This window comes from Monopterus albus, unplaced genomic scaffold (assembly GCF_001952655.1).
Source record: "Monopterus albus unplaced genomic scaffold, M_albus_1.0 scaffold129.1, whole genome shotgun sequence".
Taxonomy (NCBI): domain Eukaryota; kingdom Metazoa; phylum Chordata; class Actinopteri; order Synbranchiformes; family Synbranchidae; genus Monopterus; species Monopterus albus.
In genome coordinates this window covers 1,300,952-1,327,295 of record NW_018128009.1, presented here as the reverse complement: position 1 = coordinate 1,327,295, position 26,344 = coordinate 1,300,952, and the positions used below count along the sequence as shown (strand labels likewise).

General features: G+C 40.2%; 2 protein-coding genes and 1 long non-coding RNA gene across 6 annotated transcripts in view; 1 reads left to right on the top strand and 2 right to left on the bottom strand.

Annotated features, from left to right (window-relative positions):
- Window positions 1-14,014, bottom strand: part of faf1 (Fas (TNFRSF6) associated factor 1) — a 70,260-nt gene extending 56,246 nt beyond the window's left edge. The window contains exons 1-6 of the mRNA XM_020612996.1: window positions 13,664-14,014; window positions 11,069-11,137; window positions 8,627-8,673; window positions 4,966-5,234; window positions 4,736-4,827; window positions 4,220-4,311 (exon numbers count right to left, since the gene is read on the bottom strand). Of these exons, the coding sequence (XP_020468652.1) occupies window positions 4,220-4,311; window positions 4,736-4,827; window positions 4,966-5,234; window positions 8,627-8,673; window positions 11,069-11,137; window positions 13,664-13,723 (629 nt within the window). The 5' untranslated portion in view covers window positions 13,724-14,014. The remainder of the gene's footprint in view (window positions 1-4,219; window positions 4,312-4,735; window positions 4,828-4,965; window positions 5,235-8,626; window positions 8,674-11,068; window positions 11,138-13,663) is intronic.
- A 2,241-nt stretch (window positions 14,015-16,255) lies between these two features.
- The window catches only part of cdkn2c (cyclin-dependent kinase inhibitor 2C (p18, inhibits CDK4)), a 15,192-nt gene continuing 5,103 nt past the window's right edge, over window positions 16,256-26,344 (top strand). The window contains exons 1-3 of one of the 4 annotated variants that reach the window (XM_020613012.1): window positions 16,256-16,329; window positions 17,609-17,735; window positions 19,643-20,000. In XM_020613012.1, coding sequence (XP_020468668.1) covers window positions 17,613-17,735; window positions 19,643-20,000 — 481 coding nt within the window. In that variant the 5' untranslated portion in view covers window positions 16,256-16,329; window positions 17,609-17,612. Of the gene's footprint in view, window positions 16,426-16,622; window positions 16,727-17,502; window positions 17,736-19,642; window positions 20,001-26,344 lie in introns of those variants that run through there. The other 3 variants (XM_020613013.1, XM_020613014.1, XM_020613011.1) reach the window with 3 other exon arrangements.
- LOC109967447 (uncharacterized) overlaps window positions 22,619-26,344 on the bottom strand; it is a 10,062-nt gene continuing 6,336 nt past the window's right edge. Inside the window, exon 3 of the long non-coding RNA XR_002275933.1 lies at window positions 22,619-23,644. This is a non-coding gene — a long non-coding RNA (uncharacterized LOC109967447). The remainder of the gene's footprint in view (window positions 23,645-26,344) is intronic.

Genomic DNA, 26,344 nt, shown 5'->3' with positions numbered 1-26,344 from the left:
TCAAGTACAGGGTTGAAATGTGGATTTCTCAGTGTTTGCTTCTGCCTACAGAGGTCTCTTTCTCACTCAACACACACACTTGGTGACATCTAGGTCGGCCTGCAGCATCTCCAGAGGTACTTGACATGGCATAAGGGTGCTGGGAGGAAAATGACATTTAACTTTATTGACAGAGAAAATGGAGCATTTTGCAGGGGAGAAGAGCAGGCTAAACAGATTGGTTTCATTCTGAGGTAAGCCCATCGCCTAAGCTGCGAGTCCCCGCGGCACAGAGCAGACTCTAGACCTTATTAAACTAGCATTGCCAGACACTGAGATGCACACGCATGCACAATGTGACATGTGCCTGCAAAACACAAATACCCATACCCACACTTTCAAATACATATTTTTCCCAATATACCAAAATGTGTCTTTCAACTGATTCAAGACACATATGGAGAAACACAAAATCACACTGACCAGGAGAGTACAGGCTGACCAATCATCTTGCCTGATATGTACAGAGGAGGTCAGGAAGCACACACAGGGTCTTCTTACCTCCTCCATATTTTGCATCCACAACAAAGCAGAAGGATATGAAATCGTTTCGACTCTGCTCTGTTTTGGTCTGCCATCTGGTCCCAAAGTTAATCAGCAGGCTAACTATTACATACTCCCCATCACGGCCACTCTACCTAACCAGCTAGCTACTTCCCTAAAGTATCTAATATCAGGTAGCTGAAACACAGACAACACCGTCGGGGAGACTGAAAGCCAAATTACAAAATAGACAAAATCTAATTAATCATTTTTGCTATTTGAAATTTTTTTGAGTTCAAATTAAAATAACCTTTCACTGGCAAACGTGCTGGCTAAGAGCTGGAGTGGAGAACAAACAAGGAAGGAAACAGGCTCCATTGAAATATTCATCAGGCCTTCATCATTTATGTAGGAGATTTGCTCCTCCACAACACCCTCTTGTATTCAGAGGCAGTTATCAACATGGCCACAGAAAAAAAAGCTACAGTACTAACTGCACATCACATCACTAGCTAAAGAGCTACCTGAGATGCACTGGTGCTCAAAGGAAAATCTCCCCAAGCCTCAAGATTCATGGCTTATAATGACAGTGCAGCACTATGTAATCAGCCCGTTTAGTTTAGGTGTGTGCGCTGCATGAGCCAAACTCAACAAAGTAACTGCCAGGAATATTAGCATTTATGGGAAATTTGTATTTTCACTCAGCAACAATTTGAAGCAAATAAACATTGTGAAATTAAATTTGCATGGATGACCGTCTTTCTGATTACAACACCTATCTGACAGTCACCTGAGTCAAAATATATCATTTAAGATTACTTGAGAATTAGTTAAATTCTTTGACAACAGCCTTAGTAAATCAATCGTATTACCAACCACAATACTATTTCTACTGAGAAAAATAGCAGTAAATTTTCCTACCCTTTTAAATGTCATCTTGGTTTCATAGCACAGAATTGCAATCACTTTCCTAGAAGGGCATTTCACTCCTAAATACTGAACACTGCAAAAAATGCTAAACAAACCTGGGGTAAAGTAGTTTGACAGATTAAAATGCATTTTTCTGACAGTGAAGAGACAACAGATAAAGACAGTGTGTGTAAAAGACTTGCAGCAATACTAAAGGTGGGAAAAGTTAAAAAAAAAAGAAAATTGTGGTTTGTCGGAGGCGGCATACAACTGTGAATGCAAATTGTGGTTATGATTAACTGTGCAGATGTGGGTGATAGTATCGGACCAGATAAGTTCACATTACCATAATACATTAGTACCTTGAGTTGGAATGATGGGAATAATGTGCGCTTCTCGTCCTAAAACATCAGGCTAAGGAGCTGGCACAGAGCTCTATCTACTGCAACAAACTAATACACACTGCACACAAATTGCGTGTACTGTGGATATATGGTGTGACCACAGTTTATTTTTACTGCAAGCTAACAGTTTGTCTGGTACCACTACAGGGGACTGCTCCCCCCATACACCGTGATCTGTCACCTATCCTCTCCCAGTATGAGAGCAGGATCACCACACACACACACACACACACGCAGATACGCATATACATGCACACAGGAGGCCACCCACTCCATTCAGCCCCAACTGTCCTCCACCAAAATAGCTGACACAGAATAATGAGCTCCTGACACCCAAAATGATATCGATAACACTTGGAGAAATGGCAACGGTGCCGCTAAAAAGACACAGCAGTTAGTGGGGGAGTGAGAAGATGAGACAGAGAGAAGAGAGACCGGGGGAGGGAAATCTGGGGAGATGAGGGTTATTAGCTGCCAACACAATATATCTACCACTTAGTCTAACTAACAGGCAAAGCGGCGAACTGCCAAATGACTTCTTTAACAATTATTCTGGTGACATGTGGACGCTTGCTTGGCTGCTAACATGAGGAAATGTGGGGAGAGCAACAGTACAATTTTTATTTGAATCCACTGTCAACAAATAAAATAGGGCCATTAAATGTGAGAGTATAAAGAGCCTCTCGCGATCAGTCAGAAGGAACTGAACATTTTCACAAGATCCATTATAATGATCCTTTTTTATAACATAAAATTTCATTATACCTCAGTGAAATGTTTCACTTGTACCAAAATGTGTCTGTAGTTTATAGCAGGAGGCAGAATGTCCTTACTGTACTCCACAACCCTCCTAAACAGTTTTTACAGTTTTGTTTCAGGTGTTAATTTGTAATTTCTTTTCAAATAAAGGTCAATAGTAATGCTTTACTAGGGGTTCTAGTTCTTACCTTTAAACGCAGGTAAACTGCATTTGAAACAACATCCCTCAAAAGTCTCATGAAATATTGGTTAACAATATTTGTTAATATTTAAAGCACACAATTCAACTGTTTAACAGCACTAGCACTGCATGTAATTTTAAAAAATGGGTTAGTTCCCTGTGGATTTGATCGTTTGTTTTGGTTTTTGTTTTTTTTTGCTCGTAGACACTGCGGTCATCACATTAAGCAGCACAGGCCTCTAAAAATAAAAGCCATTCCTTTAATAATTACAGGAGTGGCAGAGATGTGTCTAGATCTTCCTCATTTGCCCTAGAAATGTCTGTAAAACACGCAGTTAATACCAACACGATAATCTCAAGCTCTCCAACCATACTAATATCTCAAGAAAACTAACAAACAAAAACGTGTATACTTAAAATCAAAATATGTTACATGCAGACAAGCACAGATCCTGACAATTACTTGTTCAGTGTTCTTATCTTCAAACTAAGAAATATTATTTTATAAAATAAAATAATCTTCATCACCTACAATAAGAAGGTGAAACAGGACTTCCCCGGACGATGTTTACCTGACACTGATGAAAGGCTGTTCACATGTTCAGCTGCCACCTGTGATTGTATTACTGCTATGACTTGACACTGAGCTGCCTGACATTTCAGAAGGAAAGGTTGCTAATACTGCCACGCACTCATGAGATGAACACACCACCTCTGGATGGAAAACACTGGCTTAATGAAGCTTTCTCAATAAATTTCTATTGTCATGGGGTACTACCACTAATGTCACAGACTGGTTGGTTTTAAAATATAGAACAAACAATAGATATGAAGTGGGGATAATATACACACAGTCTCTAAAAAAAAAAGTAAGGCGCAAAACAACCTTCAGCAAACAACAATGTCAGGCTAAAAGATACAAAGACAGGAGAGAAGATTACTATTTACACAACACAGAGATTGTGGGGGTAGACATTACTCTCAAAATGTCACAATGGATGCAAAAAAAATGAATGTGCACTGGCAGGTCAAATGTCCCTTAATATACCCATGAAACTGGGATTTGCTGGCTGGTTTTTGCAGACAACTTCAACGCCATAACTGGACATAGACCACCCCCTAGTGTTCACTTTAAATACTACACTCACTCAGTACTAGTAGTATATCATAGTGCATGTGCTTCATAAATTTGAAATTTGTCATGTAATTATTATTTTTTTTATATATATAAATGTGCAAATGCCTTTGCTTTCACTTTGTCATTATGAGTTACTAAGCATACACTGATGGGTAAAAAAAAAGCCATTCAGTCCATTTAAATTTAAATCTATGACTAGAATGTGCGAATGCTTTCTTAAGACACTATCTGCTCTAGGATATTGAGGGGAGGTGAATATATGGCACAGCATATTAAAAAAACAGTGCTGATTGCTAGGCTGAATACCTGTTTTTGCTGGTGCTGGCAGTAGGGGCAATGTCTGGGGTCAGGACATAGAGGCTGTTGTTCTTGGGCAGATGTAAACTTCTCAGCACCGTCTGATTGCACACAGAGACGCAGAAATTCAGCTTCAGAATGGTTCAGTTCAATGTTTAACATGGACCTTAATGGTTTTAAAAAATGTTTTCCACAGTGTAAAAGTCATGCATGCTGTTCTGTTGTTATAAAGAAAGTGATCAATACCCAGTGGGATGGAAACACAACCTGGTAACTCTGTACAGACAGGGAATTAATGTTCATTGTACAATATAACAAATATCAGGACACATGCATCTAAAATTTGAAATTCAAAAATAATCACTTTTATTTAGATCAAGACAGAACACAATGTCAAATAGCCAAAATATGATTACAAAAGACTACAGGTGTAGTTCATATCACAGGGGCTATTTTTCCTTTTTAATGTTTCATTGTCTTTTTTAATTTGAATGCTTATTACAAACATTTGTGGAGACAACTCACACTATCAGATACATCTCCAACCTTCCATCCCTTCAGCTGCATTTTGGACACTGGAACCCCAAGCTCTGTCTCAAGGATTTGTTTGATTTCTCCTGTAAATTACATTTATGCAGACCATTGCAAAGGAATATTTCAGCTTAACATTTACACACACACACACAAAAAATCTGTATGATATGTGAAGTATTATGCATAGTATGTACATCTGTGTTCATATGTGTGGCGCTCACCAACTGTGCTGCCTTCCTCCAGTACCAGCTCTACAGAGCGCTGCCGGTACTCCACTCTGAAGTTGAGCATTCGGGACTGACGCTCTACAATGTGTCGGGAGGAGGGGTTGATAGGGCAAAAAGCTGAAGCCGAAGATGATGGAGGAGATGAGGACGAAGATGAAGAGGACGGGGGAGGAACTGTATCTCCTACTGCTGCTGCATCGGCTGCTTCTGATTGGTTAGGAGGTCCGTACATGCTTGCCTGGCTTGCCTCACTGGAAAAGTTACTGTGCAGAGGTGAACAGGTTACTGATGATGTTGAGGATTGAGTGCCGAGTCTGCATATAATATTTTAATTATTTCAGGTTGTAAAAAAACTGAAATAAGTAGAAGGTTAGACTAAGAAGCCAAAACATAAAAGAAGCTCTCAAAAATATATATACCAACAAGAAATGACTTTGCATCTCACCCTCTGCTACACTATCTGCTTGTTTTTTCTCTTTGCCAATTGTTCATTGTATGACCCATATTTCACACAACACGGTAAATAATGTTTCTTTCTTTTGACCAAGAACAAATGCACCCTTTGTTCCTTGAAGTGTACTGTCTTGCAACAACTGAGTGCCAGAGTCCAGGTTTTTAACAGAGGCTGCATTTTGTTTGGCCCACCAGCTTAGAGAGGCCACTGTCCCGAGGAGTGGGTTGACTGTTAAAACACCCACAAAACCTCCAGGTACAGTGTGGGCCGATGGGGTGGGAAATTAACTTAGCAAAGCTATCTCCTGCTCTAACCACTCAGTATCAAACCAACTTTAGTAATCAACCAATTATTTGAATATCTACAATAATTTCTGGACTATAAACCGCACCAGAATATAAGCCGGATCCACTAAATTTAAGACGACGAAACATTTTGTACAGAGCCGCAGGTGTCCACGTTGTAACATGAGATATTTCAAAAGCCAGATCGATCACCTGTAACTTGAAAGCTGCATCATATGCATTTCGTCATGTGTTGTCCATGATGAGGGTGTGTGCATGAAGTGAAAAAAGTAGCGGCTTATAGTCTGGAAAATACGGTAAATCCTTCCTAAAATGATAACTGGTAAGAGTCAAATTGGTACTCAAATCTAAATGAGTGAATATCTTAAAATGACATACTTAAAGAGCATGCGTTTCTATGTTTTCTGACATATCTACAATGTTGATAAGCTGCACTGTTGTAGAATGATGAATTATCATCTTAAACATGATTGAAAGCTCAAAAAGAAGGTGTACCTATGTTGTTGTACTTCTATGTAGAAGCAACTGGGTTTATAGACATCTGACAAGACTTTTTTCTACCAAAATAAAATATTACATGATAGGTTAAGGATCTCCTTGAATGGACATAATCTCCAGGCAGTTCGTGTGAGCTTGCCCGACATCCACCAGTGCCCCCACCATATTGGCAAAATGTTATATTGCCTTGTTTGTTAAGGATATTAAAGCGGAATTTTTCTACTGCGCCCAGTTTTGTGGATACATTTTCCCTCCTGCTGCTGCACTGTAGCCAGAGGATGTAGAGAAAAATACAGGGCCTGAAGTTACTGCATGTCTGGCAATGTTCCTGTACAGGGACTGGCTGTTTTACCTGACCGAGTCTAACCAGTTCATCAATGGTGGATTCCCCCAGAGCGCAGCACCTGTTTGCTTTGGCTGCTTGAGGAGATAAAAAATTAAATGTCTGGAAATGTGCAAGCCATGGGCTCTTTAAGTAACAACACTGATCTGCTGAGAGATAATGTTTGAAAAATATAAAATAGTATATTTCAAGGGTGGACCAATCACACTGACATTAAAGTTAAAATCATGAGTATAAGGTATGAGCACCTGAACAGCATCTGAATGTGTGAATTATCAGACAGCAAAATACAGGTTTCGAATATTCTGACCCTCTCATGTACTTTATGCAGTTGGGGAGGACAAAAAATATAGACCTATCTAAATATAATGTATTTCAGTACAACACCACCTTTAACTACATTTATTACAAATTCACCAATAAGTGAAACATTTTGAGCTTCATAAATACACACGGTAAGGCAGAAATGTTGCACTGAATTACACACAATTGTACAGGTGTACCTAATAAAGTGGACAGCGAGTGTATGTGAAACATTTAATAAACATGTCAGTATTTGCAAAGGGCTACTGAGATAGTATTACACAAACTAAAACTACAACTTTGGTAAACCAGACTGACAACTACTACATTCCACAAATGTGCTGTGAGGACACAGGAAGGCCGTGAGTGCACTTATACCTAAACTTGGCACAATCACACTGAAGCTGTTAAATTGTCCATTGTTGCTTTTTTGGGCCTAGTTCCATACTGCCCTACATCTACTGTAGATGGCACTGCTCCCCTGCAGCCCAGGAGGTGTCCTAAAGGGTCAAACTGCCAAGCCCTTCACCCACAAACTGTCTAAACCAGAGCCTGAATTCAACTTCAGATAATTCAGGGTTTGTTTTTTTACTAAGTCCTTCCAGATATTATTTTTGATGGCTTGAGGAATTTTGGTTACTGATCTATAAGTCAAACTTCTTTTAGATTTCAACTTTCTTACTTCAGAGGACATCAGGGAGGAGAGAAATGCATCTGAGACAGAAGCACTGGCATAGTCTCCAGCTGGCCCCAGCTCAGGTCACGTCATCAGAGTCTGTTTACTGGGCAGTGCCAGCTTACTCATACCAGTGCCAGCCACTTAGTAAATGTGTTGGCTGCTGATCACGCTGCTAGCCAGCCTCCATTCATAGCAATGTGTGCCCTTGAGAAAGACCAGCTATATTCTCATAGCCCAAGGGCTTGGATCACACTAAAACACATGCATGCGCACACATGCACACAAGTGTGTACACAAAATAAAATGGTTTAACACAACATCTTCAGTTTGAGTGGGTTCAGATCAGCTCACTGCATTCATCAGTATCAACCAACCATTAAAGGAAAGTGAAGGACACAAAGCCTCCTAAAGAAACCTCTTCTATTCAGAAAGTGTGTACAACTCCACTCTTGGCAGAACGTTTCCTTGCAGTTGCAGTGTCTTTTATATTATTCCTCAATTGAACAGCAGATTAGAAACCACAGGAGGAGCAATAACCTCTGAGTAGTTAGTGTTATTTGCTGGATATGTATTTATATTGATAGGTTTCTGTTAAACAACTTCCAAATGCTACTTCATCAGGGAAGTGGATGATCCACAAAATTTTGGTCCAATCAGATCTACACAAACTATACCCACAAGTTCATGAAAGCATTAGGACAAACACTGAAACTGTTCAGTTTTCACTGGCTGGTCGTTGCTGAAGTGAAGAGAGTTCAATTTCCTGTTAATACATTCAGGCTTTGGTTTCACATTTCCTGTGCCATTTGAAAGTTGCTTCACTTGATAATCCACACTGTAGATGTACACTGGTGTGACAGGCACACTATCAGATACATCTCCATTCCACTCCCACACCATCCGTCCATGTTTCCTTTACACCATCTCATATTTTTATACATGGTCATTTTATAAAACAAAGAACAGTGCAGTGAAACATCACACGTGATATCAGGTGACATTCATTCAGTGTTGTAAGGGCAACTGATATATTTTCTCTAAGTTACAGAAAATTGTGGCAACATAGCTGTTACCTTTGTAAGATGCCATTCTCCTGTGGTATCACTCCATTGATGGCTGCCTGTAATGAAAGCAGAAGTTAATTAAACAACAAATGTTCTTGTTTTAGTTGCAGTGTTAGACCAACTCTGATCTGGGTTCTTCAAAGTTAAACTATTCCATCCTTAACTGCAAATAATTAGTCATTATATGAGTCATATCAGCAAACACCACCATGCAAAACATAGAATAACCAACACATGTGAAGCATGTTCAAAGAGACTGGCAGATACTGCAGCTTATATTTCTAACAGGTATTTCGATGGTAACCACAATACCCACTGTACCTATGAATTTGGTAACAGAAAGCTTTATGTACATGCAAAGATACACCTTGGTTAAAATAAACTAACTTCCCTATTTCAGTGCAGTCAAGTGTCTTACAACCCTCAAAATAAACCATCACTTTGGTGCTTTTTTTTTTTAAATAAAACTTACTATGGGCACCTGCTATTGTTCATTAACTAAAGCTACTTGTTACTTCCTGGTTTAATCATAGCCCTGATTCCTTTTGCATTAACTAAATATGTAACTGCAAAAACAATCTAAAGTGTCTTACGTTAACGCTGAAAAAAATTGTGTTGGTACTCTGTACCCAAGGGCATAGTGAACAGACACCTTCAACAGCATCATGCTACTCATCATTCTGCAAGAACAGACTGGAAAGATACAGGTTAAGGTTCTATGAAATTGACATGACACCCAAAACCATCTTAATCCTACTAAACATGTTAGTGCTGACCTCTAATGCAGCATCCAGTCATTATCAGTGGGCACTTATGTGAAGCACTGATATCTGCATGATTAGTTTACCAAGAAGCCACATATTCCTCGTTGGTAAAGTGCCACAGACTGTGGTGGAGGTTATCAGGACTAAACATAGCCTAAAGCAGTACTGAACACAAGTCTGTAACTGAAGATTCCACTTTTAAAATGAGCTGTGCCTGGCCTTATTTATCGTGTTTCTTTGAATCTCTCAACTCTCTTGTGTGCATTTTTCACGGTTTCTATCCCACTGCTTCAATTGATTATCAATGTACAGTGCTATATGTAAATGTGAAAAGAAGACCGGTCTTTTTCATGGATGTCATTTTGACCTATCACAGTAGGAAAAGCCCAGGTGCAAATAAGTCACTGATGACTAAATTCCATTTTGCTGCCTCAGATTCTTGATATTGTGCATGCAAATACCTAATGTGGGAGAAAAGTATTTATATTCTATTCCACAACAGTGACAAACAACAACTAACAGAAGTATTTCCTTTGAGTATCAAATGCCACCTCTGCACTTGAAATGAATGATCAGAGAAGAAATGGTCATCTTGGATGTATTTGAGAAGAAATAAATGTACCATCACATGCAAAGACACAGAGTTGAGTAAATTTAACCAGGCAGTAATATGCTTCAGTTAGTGCTTTTTTCATAAAGGAAGTAAATGTTTGACTGGAATGCCATTATCTTGTCAGTAAACTACAACAGGAAATTTTACCAAAAGAAGAAAAAAAAAAACTGAAGTGCATTGGATTGAAAACATTCACAGCAGCGAGGATAAAGAGGTTTTGACAAATTGAAGAGCATGCAGCAGGCACTCTAATGTGCTTTGTGTGTAAGGATTGGGAAAGTATCCCTGTATTTAGCCATGCTGTGGCAAAAACAGCTCTTTTATACTGACCATACAGATGGGGAGTGGAGCAGTGGATTATGCTGCATGAATGTTTTATTACTACTATTTTAGATATTTTTACCACGCCTGAATTAAAAACTGCCTCTGCTTTTTACTAAATGAAACAACAATCGGGGCAAAAGAGCAAAGGCAGTAGTTTACACAGCAAACGCCATAATAAAGGAATGTATCTATTCTTTTAGACTGCCCCATCCCACTCGCCACCCACACCCAGCATACATATGCACACACAAGCAGAACAGTTTTGTCAGTGTTTACAAAAACGACCAGCTACTGCAGAGGAACTGCAAGTCATCAGATTTACAGCTGCAGTGAGCTGCAGAGTCCAGGCCCCACTGTCTGTCCTGCACCTGCCTGGACTGCTGCTGCTGCCGCCTGCTTGGCACTCCTGCCAGCCTCAGTCTAAATATAGATGTCCCCGCCACCCCCAATCTGCACTTTACCAGTGAGGGCTCCTTGTTTTTCAGATTCATCATGACTTTATACAAAACTGGCAGGACACATTCTGACTGAGTGTCACTCAAATTAACATTCACTCTACAACACCTTTCAGGCCACACACTCTCCCAAGGGACAGCCCTATCAAGATGCTGCCTACTTCACAAAATACAGTGGACAAAATGAAGAAATACTGTGGCCATTTCAAAATTACAGCATGTGTGCTATTGGACATTGAACTTGTACTCTGATAGACTTAGAGCAAAGCCCAAAGCCTACTGATAATGAACTTACCACTAAGTCCCAGTTATTAAGCTCTAACAGAGTGATAGCTTCAGCAATGTTGTCAATTCCAGTGCAAGCCTGTGAGAGGGGAAAAAAAAACATAAAAAGGATTACAAGAGAAAAATGCATTGTATGAGATTCAGATGCAGTTTGTTAGATTAAACACTGGGAGCTGCCTGTATTTAAAAATACAGAGAAAAAGAACTAACTATGCTACCTCCCATAACTACAATGAAGTGGTGGCAGCATAAAGGGTCACAGCCCCTCAGCGATGTCTTGATCAAAAGAAGGACGCTAATTTTTCAAGTTTTCACCTGCAGGGAGTTGTACTGTGTACAATCTGATAGCACAAATTTCTGCAATGCAATCTAAGTAAAGTATGTTCTTCTTAGTATAAATTCTGTAAAGATTCTTAACACAATGCTGCAAAGTGGATCAAGACACACCAACTACAATTTAATAACACATTAATGTCTCTGCAGCCTTCCTGAAGTGTAACATAAGGCAGGCAATGCAAAGCCAAAGGCATCCTGGTCTTTTTTGAGTAGATCTCTCTATTAGTATGACTGACGCAATCTCAGGTAGCAAATCACTCAGAGTGGCACACAATCAATATAATAAATTGGAGCTTTGACACCAGTAGTGTTGAAAAGAGGTTATCCATATGCATGCAAAAAGGCCCAGAGCCAGATATACAGTACCTTTAGAAAAACTGCTTAAAATGTTTGCATAGCAGTTCAGTGCCCCCTACTATGTGGTTCCAACCTTGTGGAAAGACTATGTATCTGTGTCAAAGAAAATATCTAAACAGGTGAATGGTCTTAAAATACTCCCAGAATCCCTTAAGATGCTGGGCAAAGGTCCCAATAAGATATGAAGTTTTGCTAGGGGGCAGATAAATACATTCATGATGCAACTGTCCTATTTAACCATATTTACATTTTGATTTCAGAGAAAAGCTATTAAATCATTAAATATGGTCCAAATATTATTGGCTGTGTATAGTTTACAAAAAATAATAAATGGCATTTTTAGGCACTTGCTTCTGTGTGTGTGTGTGTGTGTGTGTGTGTGTGTGTGTGTGTGTGTGTGTATTTATTTTTGTGGTAACATATATAATACTGCATTTCAAGTTTATGCAGATGATACAATTATCTATTGTTCATCCCCCTCAGTAGTACAGACATTTGAATTCCTACAATCGGCCTTCATTGTTGTCCAGTATCATTTAGCTCAACTCAAGTTGGTGTTAAATGCTGATAAATCCAAATTTGTTATTTTTGCCTTTATTGAATTATGGTGATCTGTTTGTTTTATGAATACACCAAACAAATAAATACCTTAAGAACTTGGATACTGTATATCATTGTGCTTTACACTTCAATATGGGTTATGAAAATCTTGTACAATATGGCCTACCCTCGCACAGTATTTTACAGATGTTGGCCCCTAGAATTAGAATTACACTTGGCAAAAAGCTTTTAAATATGCTGCACCTTCTTCTTGGAATAATGTGTAGAAGGACCTGAAACTATCAGAACCAACACAACCTTTATTTAATGCAAATACTAACCGTAGATAGTAAAATCATTATGTTTTATAAGCCTAATGAAGTGGCGTTCTTGCTGTCTTTAATTTGTCTGTTATGAACTTTACAACCAATTTCTTATAAAACTGAGTAAAAACATATGGTATAATACTTACGGTATAAATACTTGGCAAACAATGTCATATTCTTGCCACCTTTGAGTGTTTCTCAGATCCACAAACATTCTGTCCAGTTGAAATCGACCTCTTAAAAAAAACTTGTTTTAAAGTGATGAGGGCTTATGCTGTATCACAAAAAAGAACCACCTCCTACTATGCTTCTAAACACACAGTGATAAATATATACAATACATATAGCATATTGTTTATACAAATACATGCAACTTAGCCTACATATAAAACAGGAGTATATTAGTGAAATGAACTGGTAGATTCAAAACATAGGGCTACGATAATAAACCCATGAGAAGGTCACAAGCAAAAAAAGAATTACAGTTAATTTACTAAGTGTAACTTCAGGGGAAGGTCGTATATTTTTAGTACCGAGTTTAATACATATGGTAGGCAACTATACAGGACGCTAAATTACTACCCATTTGGAAAAGAAGCATTTTTGGTATCCCATGTTTTCTCAACATCAGAATACACGTCCCTTCCTACAAGCTGAACTAAATCTTGTCCTTCGACGGACAATTTCTGATGATTAGTCAAGCTGACATAACTGGCAAGGTGTAAACAACTTTGCAGTTAACATGAACGCCGTATTCTCATTTTAGCTAACTAGAACAGAGTTATCTATCAAGCACAAATTATTTCAGTGCTTAGACTGGCACCTTTGGACAACCGTGATCTGGTTAACAATTTTACAGCTAATAAGTGCCTTCAGTTAGCAAGCAGTGAGTTAGCTCAGCATGTTAGCTACAGAGAGCTCAGCTCAGGTATACTGTTTACGGCGGTTGTGTGAACTGTTGCTGTCAGCAGCCGAGAGTAATTCCACAAGAGAGACAGGTTACTAACTTCTGAGTACAATGCTTTGCATATGCAAAGGAGACCCACCTGAAAGTCGGCCAGAATCATTTCTCTATCCATGTTGCTATCGCCGCTTTCGGAGGCCATGGCAATGACTGGCTAAAAGCAATTCTTCTTCCACTGGCTCTCGTCGCTTTCTCGCCTCACGAGGGACACTGAAAATTAATAAAACACTTTGCTTAGAGGTGGCGACGGGTGGCAGGCTAGTATACCAGATATATTAAACTTGGAAGGGATTTAACAGCTCCGGAGAGACAAAATTTTGTAAAGTAACGTTACAGTATCCAGTTATCTCATATCATTATTGTCAGCTAGTCCATTTTACGGCTGACGTCAAGCGGCTGCAAGTGTCGTAAAATGTTTGAGTTGAGCCGGCCGGTAAAATAAGCCTTTGTCGTAGCTTACGTAAACACAGCTTTTAATTGATATTTGCTATTAAAATTCTAATATCTACTGTATTTAAAATTATGTAAGCCGGGACTTATACGACATGCTAATCTTGAAGACTCCAGATTTGTGATTCCATTTAGCTTTTATAAGTATCTGTTTTTATAACTGTTGGTGTAGATGTCAGAGAATTGTCTAATCAAAACAGTTATCCATAAATATTTACGTCATTGCACATTCTGCTACCTTCTGGTCCATTAAATTAAAATATTAGTCCAAATTTTGCCTGTTGGTCTTCTCGGTGATGCAGCAGGCCAAAAGACAGAGGACAGCCTGGATGGCATGATGAAAATACATAAACCTTGAGGGTGTAGTGCAAAGACCAAACATGTACCTGTTGCCCTAATTCCAAATTCTAGATCCCTCACTATCATTAGTGTCAGCTCTCTTGAAGATAGGGGCAAAAAGTAAATAAATTGTACTGCATAAACCTAAGGCTATTTGAGTCACATATAGTAGGTTCATATCACTAGCCTACCATTTCAATAAACACTTTACCCAGTTAGGGAAGAGAAGGCCAAGCCTAAGATTATGATGATGGACATCACACTTAAGGAAGAGAAGAAAGCATTGGGTGCAGGCCTATACCTGACAGTGGTTGCCAATCAGATGCAACACCATGGTGAGGACACACACAATAGGCTAACCTATAATTTGCAATGAATCAGTGTAAACGTTATGTCTTTTGGGAATTGATTTTTATCATTTAGAGTAAAATTTTAAGGCAGATATAATAATGAGCCCACATGGAATTCTGGCCACCCCCAGAATCTAATTGGCCATCCCTGGTGTCACCCAGCTAGAGGGGTGGGGGGAAGCACTGTGCAGTAGTCATGTCTCTGGCTGGTAGTAAATATGGAGTGCAGCCAAATTAACTGTAGTTTAAATGTAGTTGCCTTGTTGCCTTTTAAAGTGTCTTAGATTTTGTGTTACTTACTTGTGTTACATGCATAATTGCACAATGACTCTGCTGCCCATGCTGCTCCCATGCAGCATACATTCTGTTATATTCTTATTTTTGTTATTATATTGCTGCATCTGTTGCTGCTTAAAGTGCCTTAGATTTTGTGTTACTTATTTATGTACTTTATATTTCATTTGTATTTTGCATTCATGTGGATGGCAAAATAAGAATTTCATTGTACAGGGAAACACGTTTCCTAACTGTGCATATGACAAAATAAACACTTTGAACACTTTGATAAGGAAAGGCTTATTTTTGTGTGTCTTATTTTTACACACATAAACAGTTTAAATCTTAATAATGTATGGTTTATCATGTCCTAGAACTATGGATTTAATTTACTTTTTACATGTATTTCAAATGTGCCATTCTGCTCGGAGTTTGTGCCCCAGCCTGGCCACCCCGTCCAAAATATTCTAAATCCGCCCCTGGAGTCTGCATTGTACAGACCACAAAGGGCAGGGCCTAATGCGCTCAACTGCCTGATGATAGCCCAATTGAAAATACCAGTAGCAGCAATTCTGAATGCCTGTGGTGACACATTCCTGTCTGTTCTTGACTGGGCAAAACCCAGTTGCATGCCTGACACCGAAAAAGCACAAAACAAACTTTGTGTCTAAGTACAGCCACTACGGACCATGGATACCTTATCAACCTACTGGCACTACACCAGCGTACCAGTCATATGACGCGATTATAACTTATTATTATGCAGCTTAATAAAAGTCCGTACTTTTAATGTAGGCTATAAGGGGTCGTTCACATAAGTCACGTCATCTGTGTGCATGTCCTCATGGGCGCACCTGAACTCTTTCTAGGAATCTATTAGCCTATAGATTATTGCTGCACCAGACACTAAACAGGGAGTTGAGGCTGTATCAAGGCCCGTCACTAGAGGGCGGCATAAGGCTAGGAAACAAAGATGCTGCCTATAGTCGGTGAAACTATAAAAGCCTCTCTTATACACTTTCATTAAGCAGAACCCTGTGATTGGCTCTTATAAACCACGATGCGACTACAGGCTCTGGAATAAAATGCGGAGTAAATAAAAATAGGTAGAGTTATCACTGCACGGTGTGAACAGCATCATGGTTTCTTTTCCAAAGCTCCGTTAAGACAGTGTCCCGCCTATTATTTAGCTCTATCCAATCACGCCATCTCATCACTTTGGTAAGATTTTCAAATATTATTTACTTCGCAGGGCTAACATCCCGCTTGTTACAGCTCAGTCCACACAACGGACGAACCCTCCGTGATGTCAGTGAGGACATTACAGCAGGAGATATCCTTTGTTTGGACATTTAGCTCATGTCAGAGTTTGAAAGAAATTCAGCCGAGCATCGCTGTGTCATTGGTTCACGGGGGAACCCCGACATCGGTAGGAGTACGTTTCAAAATTAAATAAAGCTCACAGAGATGATGCGATCTCTGAGCACTCAGCGCTCCTATCTCAGGGGGATATCCTTTGAACGCGACACCGTAACGAATACAAAACACAGAAACGCACCTTTTATATTTTTAAGCAAGTTATTTTGAAAATGAGCGGGAAGTGACATCACATTTTTTGACGAGATGCGTACACGCAACTCAATTTCTTTCATTTGTTTTTATAGGATATTTCTATTGCTTTAATGTTTGTGTTGCTTTTCCAGCGTTCGACTCGGTAGGAAAAAAGGATGGTAGGCTTCCTGTTCGCCTGCTACACGGAGGAAGGCTTGTGTTATGATGTTATTCTCATTTAGACTACGTTTTTGTTGTTTGTTTGCCCCGAAAAATCAAAACTCGTACAATTTTTAAGCTTATAAAGACACGCTATTTTTGCATAGCCTAAGTATAGAAAAATGCCAGGTCTATTGTAAATACGTAGGCTGTTGCTTATGGGTCTCCTGGGCCTCCTGTAAATAAACACACTAGCTGAAGATCAGATCGCAGGTCAGTCAGAGCTGCAAGATAGTGCTCTAACAACACGTGGCAAAATAAGTGTCGTTTTTCTAACCTGCTGTGTCACAAAGAGAATAAAAAACGAGCATGCCAGTTTTACAGGGGTAATAGAATATGGTGTAGCCTATCTGGACTGAAACGTGCAGTCTGTTGCAGCTCAAGTAGGAAGTCTTACAATAACTGGCTACTTACAATAACTGGACACCTTTTTTTGAAACTGTGCAGAATATAGAATTAGATAGCAAGTAAGAACTAAAATCACTGTGATAAAAGTAGAATATGAGCTGTGAAAGGGAAAGGGTAGCAGGTAAACACTGGCATTTATTTGTGTATTTATAAATCCAACTCTGTTTACCTATTATAGGCTACTGTAAAACAAGTAGCCACATCTCCATATTCTTGCAGATATAAACATCAACAATATTTATAGGCTAATTTAATGCATTTAAAAAGATACTGATCCTTCTGTTTTTTTACAGTACTGTGTAAGTCAAGCCCATGTGTGATGTAGGGTGGGATGGGAGGTGCCTGTGAAATATATTTATCATCCACGTCTTGGATTATTGGCTATTTCCACAGCCTGACCAAAAACCTTGACTCTTACCCGTTTTATTTTTTACAAGAATGGCTGATACGGAATTGCTTTGCAATGCCTCTGCCACTGGAAACTTAACCAAGGTGTTGTCTTTGTTGCAAAATGGAGCAGAGGTCAATGGATGTAATATCTACAACAGAACTGCACTACAGGTTAGTGTAAGCCTCCTTCAGATGTGTTTGTGGTAGAGTGAATTTAGTGCAAATGTATTTGTTTGTGCAGTGAACATTGTAGACTTTAGTGTGCAAGTAGCCTGTTTGACTTCCTTAGCTTATTGTTGTGCTGCAAAGGATGAAAGGCCTAGTCACATTTTATCCTTAACTCTCTACTAGGCTTTGTTCATCATTAGATCCATGTTAAATATATATCAGTATCTTTGAGACTAATAGTTTGCAAGTGAAAAAACTCTGTGGGTAGATGGCAAAGAGATGTTTACATGTCAAAGAGAGGTTTAGACCAGGTGGAATGTCTGATGAATTCCAGGTCATAGCTGACCCGAAGTGTTTTAAAATTCATAGTTTTGCTGTAGCTCATTCTTTTTTAATTATACACACACGCACACACATATACACACATTTATATTGTATATGAATAAGTGCATTTACATGGATAAATCAAGATATTCATTTCTGTTTCACAATTAAATGTAGTTCCAGCATAGACTTTGCAGTTCATCTTGAGAAGGTTATTCAAATATAATAATAATACCAATTTTAGTATTATGTATTTTATGTTACATTGCAAATAAAATTTGAGGGGCAGTAGTGGAATAACAAAATGGTGGCAATGAGGAAATGGTGGCTGAGGCCCTGTCATTATTACAGGCACAAAAAAAACAAACAACACACATACACATAACTATTACTACTACTACTATTAGTATTACTACTACCTGTAGTAATAATAATGTTATCACTGCAGTGGAGTCATGTTAGCCTCTGATTTATAAAGCACATGCTAGAAAGTTACATCATCCCTTGTTTTTTTTTCTTTTTTTGCAAAAAAAATAGCAAGGTAACAAGACAAGTCACTGAACATGGAAACAGGACATTTATAGAAGAATGCAGGGCAATTTTACCAGTGGTTTGTGTGTGGATGTGTTCAGCTTTCTGTGGAGTGCAGTATTTAAAAAAAGGGTGGGGGGTGGGGGGTGGGGGGTATAGATTAAAAATGATAGTAATGGAAAAATGTCAACAATAAATAAGTGAAAAAGGAGGAGAAGATAAAAGGAGTGTGGTGGGGAGTTACATTCAAATCTTAATGGTAATGAATACTTTGATCATAAAAGTGAATGCAGTCTTAGCATAATATTATCAGCTTGTTACATTTCTATATTTTTACATTTTGGGGGGTTTGTGGGAATGTGGCTTCAATTCCAGGTGTTTGAATTGATCTGAGATGCAGAACGAGTTACAAATGTGGCTGAAGGCTGATGTGATGATTTGGTGGGTGGATGTTATTTCCTCTAATGTGATGTATTCTGTGCAACGGTTTATCCACTGATTAATATGTAATGATCACGTTTAGAAAGATTGTTTTCTTGGCAATGGTTAGAGAAATTAGGATTGGCTTTCTGTAATTAGTTGGTAGGTGCCGACTTCTGTAATCTTACCGAGCAAACAGAGCGATGGATTCTACGGCTCAGGAGTTTTTGTCACCGCTACCAAGAGGGAGCGAACTGGCTGGCAGGCTCTTTTCTCCTTTTAATTATAGCCCTGCCATGTGCATATCACTTGCCTAACATCATAGTAGCCTATCATTTTGCACATATGCAAACCTTTTATATATACACATAACGAGGAGCAGTCCAGTCTTATGTTCATAGGCCCTACTGCATTTTATTAACCTGATTCTGAGGCGTAGTCTATATGATATCTAATATATGTACTGGAGTAAAATGAACAACATTTGCCCCTAAAATTTAGTGAAATCTACCCTAGCAGAAAACGAAATAATCTAGTAAAGTAGGCCTATAGCCTACTTTCCAACACTGGTTGTTACACTCAAAAGAGGTAGCCTAAATATTTTTTCGTTCTTGTCGCCTTCTTTCTTTGTGCAGGTGGTTAAGTTGGGCCACACCGACGTGGTTGAGGCTCTTCTTGAGGCTGGAGCTGACCCTAATCTGCGTGACCCGGTCTTGAGTCTCACCGTGGTCCACGACGCCGCGCGTGAAGGTTTTGTGGACACTGCGTGCGTGCTGATGCAGCACGGGGCAAACGTTAACCTGGTGGATGAACAGGGTAACCTGCCGCTGCACCTGGCCGCTAGAGAGGGCCATCTGGAGGTGGTCCGGCTGCTGATTGGACGCACCGCTGACCCCCGACTGGCCAACAGCCTGGGATACACAGCCGGGCAGCTGGCGCACCAGCACGGGAGGATGGGCACAGCAGCATACATCGACCACTATCTGAACTTCTGTGAGTGTTTGTAATGATTACGTTTTTTCCTGCTCATGAAGTCTTACTCATAACGAAAGATTCTTTTTACTCATTCAAGAAAACCGCAATGGCATCTTCCAAAAGTGCTAAATTGGGGCGGTACACTAACAACATAGTATGTAGTGTGGACATGCTTTACAGATGCTCAGAGGAACCCTGTATAACGTTTCGCCCATAAAATTCGACGAATAAGCGATGTAACCTAAATGTTATCCCACCAGAACAAAAAGATGCAAATGAGAACAACTAGTGACTAGAATGTGGTTACTCAAGTACTGTACGATTTTGAGGTAGCCTACCTACAGTACTTGTAGACTTTACAGAAAGAAATATTGTACATTTTGTTGTATTTTTGGAAACGTATTACTTCTCAGAGCCATATAAATATAGCCTGTATGGTGGGAAGGCATACATAATTTAGGCCTATACTTCAAATTATAAGTGTACATAAAATTAGCTCCACCTTTACCAACTGCAACATTGAAGTGATGAACACAATGCATAATTGGGCTACAATAAATTAATAGGCCTATAATAAACATTCTGCGCTGGATTGGCGACCTGTCCAGGGTGTACCCCGCCTTCGCCCGATTGCCGGCCGGGATTGGCTCCGGCCCCACCCGTGACCCCGTTCAGGGATTAAGCGGTAGAAACTGAACGAATGAATGAATTATAAACATTATTCGATGCCAGTGCTTACTTACACAAAGAAACCAAATACTTCATCCACAGGGTTAAAGGCAGTAGAGCTGCTGATATTAGCCCCTGATTTTGCATTTTGACTTTTGAAAGAGGGAAGAACCATAGTTTGTGTTGATAGCCCATAGGGTGAAGTCAGATATAATGGGACATCAGGTAATGTGGGACAGCAAACAGTACTGTAGCTACTTCTGCCTTGAAAAGTGTAAGTTACAACAGTTGGTGCAGAGAGCTTCCTGTGGAAACATGACCAAATCACACGACATAACTCCTGCCACGTGATGTGGGAGGGTGTAGTCAGTATCAAATAGGATGTTGAACCCAAAAAGCAATAGAAATGAAATTGGCCTATGCTTCATCTTGAGTTTAATATAAGGGTATAACATTTGAATGACCAATATACTGCACATCTAAATGATATAGATTTGTATGATGTAATGTTGCACCAAAATAAACGTTTTGAATTTAACATTTTTTTAAATTAGGGTATTTTTGACGGCAGGTTTCAGGGTAAATTGGGACAATGTTAGAAGGCTGCTGAAATGAAGTGGAGCACCAGTTTATTTATATGACCTGATTGGGATTAAAAAGGGACCTCCCATCTATCACATAGATATTTAAAGACCTTTGGATTATTTATAAATCGATTTCATATTTATGATCTTCCAAACTGTGCACACCTTATAGCCTAATTTGGTCAAGTGAGCTTATGCCGATAATTCCGACCATGCTGAACAATAAGGCAAAATGTTTATTAGTCTGGGCTGAGTGTGCAAGTAGTGGCACAGCAAGGAATGCAGTTCTATAAAAGCAGCAAAATAGAATTGACTTTGTTTAATCCACTATTGCTGAACAACCAGGAAACGGTCCGTGCGCTTGAAGACCAGTGGATTTTCGTTTTGCAATAAGAAAACCAATATCAGGAAGTTAACCGTTTCCAATTTGCCATTCAGAGTGTGGGACACAAACACACACAAAAAGCTGTTTGATAAACCACGGGAAACGAAACAAACGGGCAGTTATCCAATTTTGTCAGACATGTTTATAAATGGAGATCGCCATTTAAAGTAGATTAGGTGCGTTTAATTTCATATCTGTGCGTCTCTGTTGGACCGAACCCATTGATGTGATTAAACAGCTTCCACGCCCTGAGCAGGAAAGCGTGTCCATCAGGGGGCCACGCTGGCTGCATTTCACAAATGTCTTCCCATGGGGATGATCAGAGATGTGGCCGTGTTTATTTTCGCTACTGAACGCAACCAGCGCAATACAACCAGAGAATAACGAGTCATTGCTTTATTTTGGTTATCTTCATTCTCTGGAACTGAAGAAGGACGCAAACGCAATATAGAATTACAAAAACGGTCTCAATATAGCTGAAGTCATGTTCAACGAAACGAACAGGATCTTATTTAGGTCTTTAAAGCTCAATGCCGTGGCCACGCAATAGCCCAAAAGCCAGTTGTATCTGCATTAGTAGTTACGGACCTGGCAAAGTTAGATTAAAATCGGTATTCAGCTGAAGAAAATAGGCCAACATCGTGCAGGCCTTTAACAGAGAGCAGTAATAACCCTGGTAGGTCTATAGTCGTTATGATTTATCCCGAAGCGGAATGTAGACCTACTGTCCGAGTTATGTCTCCGATCTTAGGCCCAGTGCATGTGTGACTGGGCCAATACACAGGCCTGGATACCCAGACACAAATTAATACGTTTTAGTACATCCAATCCCAAAGAATATTGTCCCTCCTGAATGAAGGTCAATTTCATACAAACCCTACAATAACTGAGTTCCCACACTCTCAAATAAGTTTGCAAAAACACAGAGACACTTGTTTTATTCACAAGAATTAGGTTTTATTTTAGCCAATGTATAATTTAGTGACAGTGAATCAATGCTTACAAAAAAACGTAGCACCAAGGCTAAAATACCACTTTTGGAGACTACCTATGCACCCACTGTTAAAATAAGTATAGTACAATTCTCTCCCACAGGTTTAAACAGGAATAAAATGGTCAAGGTCAGACTAGGGCCGACCTGTTCGATAAACACCACAAATATCAATTCATCACAGTCAGAAACAAAAATAAAAACAAAACAAAAAATACCATAACCAAAATTAAGAGGATTGTCCCTCCCTGTACATCAAACCATTCACATACTGCTGATGCACCATAGAATTGGCCCAACCCTAGCTACATGAGCAGTACAGTAAATGAGAGAAATTTAAATAGGCTTCTTGATATAAGAGACACACTGGGCAAAGCAGCAGTGGCCATTACTCCTACAAAGTGTAAAACCACATTCAATAAAAACTAAAAAAATTCAAAACAAAAGCTGCTCAAAAGTACCCTGGTTGTGTCTCGCACTGTGGCGCCTTGGCACCACATGTGCAACAGATGCCAACTCCTGCAGAATAGCGCTCCAATCAGTTGTCACCCATGGAGAAGCATGCAGTAAACCCCTGAACAATCTATAAAGGTATTAACTGAATAAACATTTTGTGCAGCAACAAATCTAACATGCAATGAATTCACAAAACATACCTCAGAGGAAAGTAGGACACAGGTCAACAACAAGGAGAGGAAGCTCAGACTTCACTCTGGTATATTCACTAATAATTGTCCAGAGCAGCAGCGTCCCATGGTTTGGCATTCATGTCCGTGATTAACATACAGATTGCTCACATGGCGATATAGTCATGACAACCCACCTGTTACACACACACACACACAATTTTCTATTGGCGACCTGCCAACTTCAGGGCTTCAGTGCAGGAAGGGAGAGGCCATCTGGGCCTGCTGATAAATGTCCTGGGCTTCTGCTGGGCTCAGGCAGGTCTCCATGGGCTGAGACTCAGGGGCAGGCTGGTGTCGACCCCTCCTCCTGCAGCACTTCTTCCTGAGCCCTCCAGGGCAGAGAACTAACCGGGATCCCAAATTGAAAAAAAAGATTTGTTAGATTTACTTGATTGTAATGTGTACATCGGTCCCACACAATGATAATGTGTAAAACCAACATAAGTTTCTTTATGTTAACAGAGGAAATATGAATGAATTGCATTGCATATACTAGCATAATTTGTGTAAATCCAAAGACCCAGTGTTTCCTTTTTTTCAGTGCAGGAAGGGTGAGGGCTTGGGGGCAGAAGCAGGGGAACCCAGGTTAAGCTCAGCATATGGGATAAGGGAGTACACCCCCAGCCTGATGGAGGAGTTGAGGTCCTTTGGGCAGGTGGCACTGGATCTATTCATATTCCACGGGTCATGTGGTTGCAGGTTGTCCCAGGGTGAGCCGTCTGACCAGCAGGAGTCCAAAACAGCCCCCTCCTCCTCTTGTAACTCCATCACCTGGAGTAGCATGTTATCAGTCTCCGGGAGGTCTCCGGATCAGTGCCACCATGTGAGCACAGAGCCGTAAACGCTCCACAGGATGCTGGTGGGTGTCAGGCTGGTAGCAGAGACACTAACTTCTTGCCACAACTCAGAAACTTCATCGGGTGTCTCCGCGGGGTCCATGTTTGGCTGGTTCATTCTGTTATGATGGGTGTGCGGTGTGGACCCCAGATGCAGACTCAAAAACTATAGGAGCAGGAACTATAGAAAGCAGTTTTTAAATAATTAACAGGTATGCTGAGTGGCAGGAAGTTTAGCAGGCTCAGGTGCAGCAGGCAACAGAGGACAAGTAAGGCGAGGAACCAGGAGGACAGGCAGATGAGCTGGCAGCAGGTGAGGCATCAGGAAGAACGAAGGAACCAGAGGACGGGCAAGTGTCAAGCAGCAGGCAGTCAGGTCAATACAGGACAGTCAGGTAAGCAGAGTTATAGTCGCCATCAGGTAAGCAGAGTAAGCAACAAAATAGTAAACCAACCGGAAAAACATAGGATCACATGGGGGGGGGGGCTCAGAAGAGAAATCCGGTAGAAACGGCAGGAGCTGGGCGAAGATCAGGGTGTGCACGTTAGGACCTGTAATCATCAGTCTCCGTCTTCCTCGCTGGCTGAGTTCATGGTGGCCAGATTATAATGTCACGAACAGCGTGTAAAGCTGCTGATAATGTCGATGGTGAACTCAATTATAAGGCCAGATGAGCATAAGCAGAACACTGTCACTTTAATCAGAGCACTGGTCTGAAACACACGATAAAACAATCAGGAGTTTGATTCAATATGTAACACTCTCAGGTCGATAATCCAGTCCAGGGTCAGAGCCAGCAAACTCACACATCCAAGGTATCCACGAGAAGAACAGTCAGTAGGGGAAGTCCATAAGTCAATGCACAGAATATAAACAGAATCAGAAGGGTTACACAGTATTTGGTGGTCACAAGGCAATCTGGGGTCAGAGCTTGAATAACAGGCACCAGAAAAAAAACCGCTGGAAAGTCTGAACATGGGTTAGAACAATCTGGCAGCTTCTTGGTGAGAGGAACCTGCCTATAAAGAGATGAAAACAGGTGCAAACAATTGTCACTGATTAGTGTAAAGAGTCTGCAGCTGAAATGACACCGTGACAGGAAGTGGTGTCAAAATAAGAGCATGATAATGGAAGCAGAGGGTACAGAATCATGACACCTGCCAAACATGCGCTAAATCATGTAGAGTACTGTACTGAATACATCACTCCACCTAGCTCAGGCACACCCACTTGGTAAACTGTAGGACCCCAGACATCTTGGATCTACTTGCAGCCCTGAACAGACTGACCCTGCAAGTACAAACCCGATTCCAAAAAAGTTGGGACACTGTAAAAATGTGAATAAAAAGAGAATGCAATGATGTGGAAGTTTCAAATTTCAATATTTTATTCAGAATACAACATAGATGACACATCAGATGTTCAAACTGAGAAAATGCATAATTTTAAGGGAAAAATAAGGTGATTTTAAATTTCATGGCATCAACACGTCTCAAAAAAGTTGGGACAAGGCCATGTTCACCACTGTGTGGAATCCCCTCTTCTTTTTATCACAATCTGCAAACTTCTGGGGACTGAGGAGACAAGTTGCTCAAGTTTAGGAATAGGAATGTTGTCCCATTCTTGTCTAATACAGGCTTCCAGTTGCTCAACTGTCTTAGGTCTTCTTTGTCGCATCTTCCTCTTTATGATGCGCCAAATGTTTTCTATGGGTGACAGATCTGGACTGCAGGCTGGCCATTTCAGTACCCGGATCCTTCTTCTACGCAGCCATGATGTTGTAATTGATGCAGTATGTGGTCTGGCATTGTCCTGTTGGAAGATGCAAAGTCTTCCCTGAAAGAGACGACATCTGGATGGGAGCATATGTTGTTCTAGAACTTGGACATACCTTTCATCATTGATGGTGCCTTTCCAGATGTGTAAGCTGCCCATGCCACACGCACTCATGCAACCCCATACCATCAGAGATGCAGGCTTCTGAACCGAGCGCTGATAACAACTTGGGTTGTCCTTGTCCTCTTTAGTCCGGATGACATGGCGTCCCAGTTTTCCAAAAAGAACTTCAAATCTCGATTCGTCTGACCACAGAACAGTTTTCCACTTTGCCACAGTCCATTTTAAATGAGCCTTGGCCCAGAGAAAACGCCCGTGCTTCTGGATCATGTTTAGATATGGCTTCTTTTTCGACCTATAGAGTTTTAGCC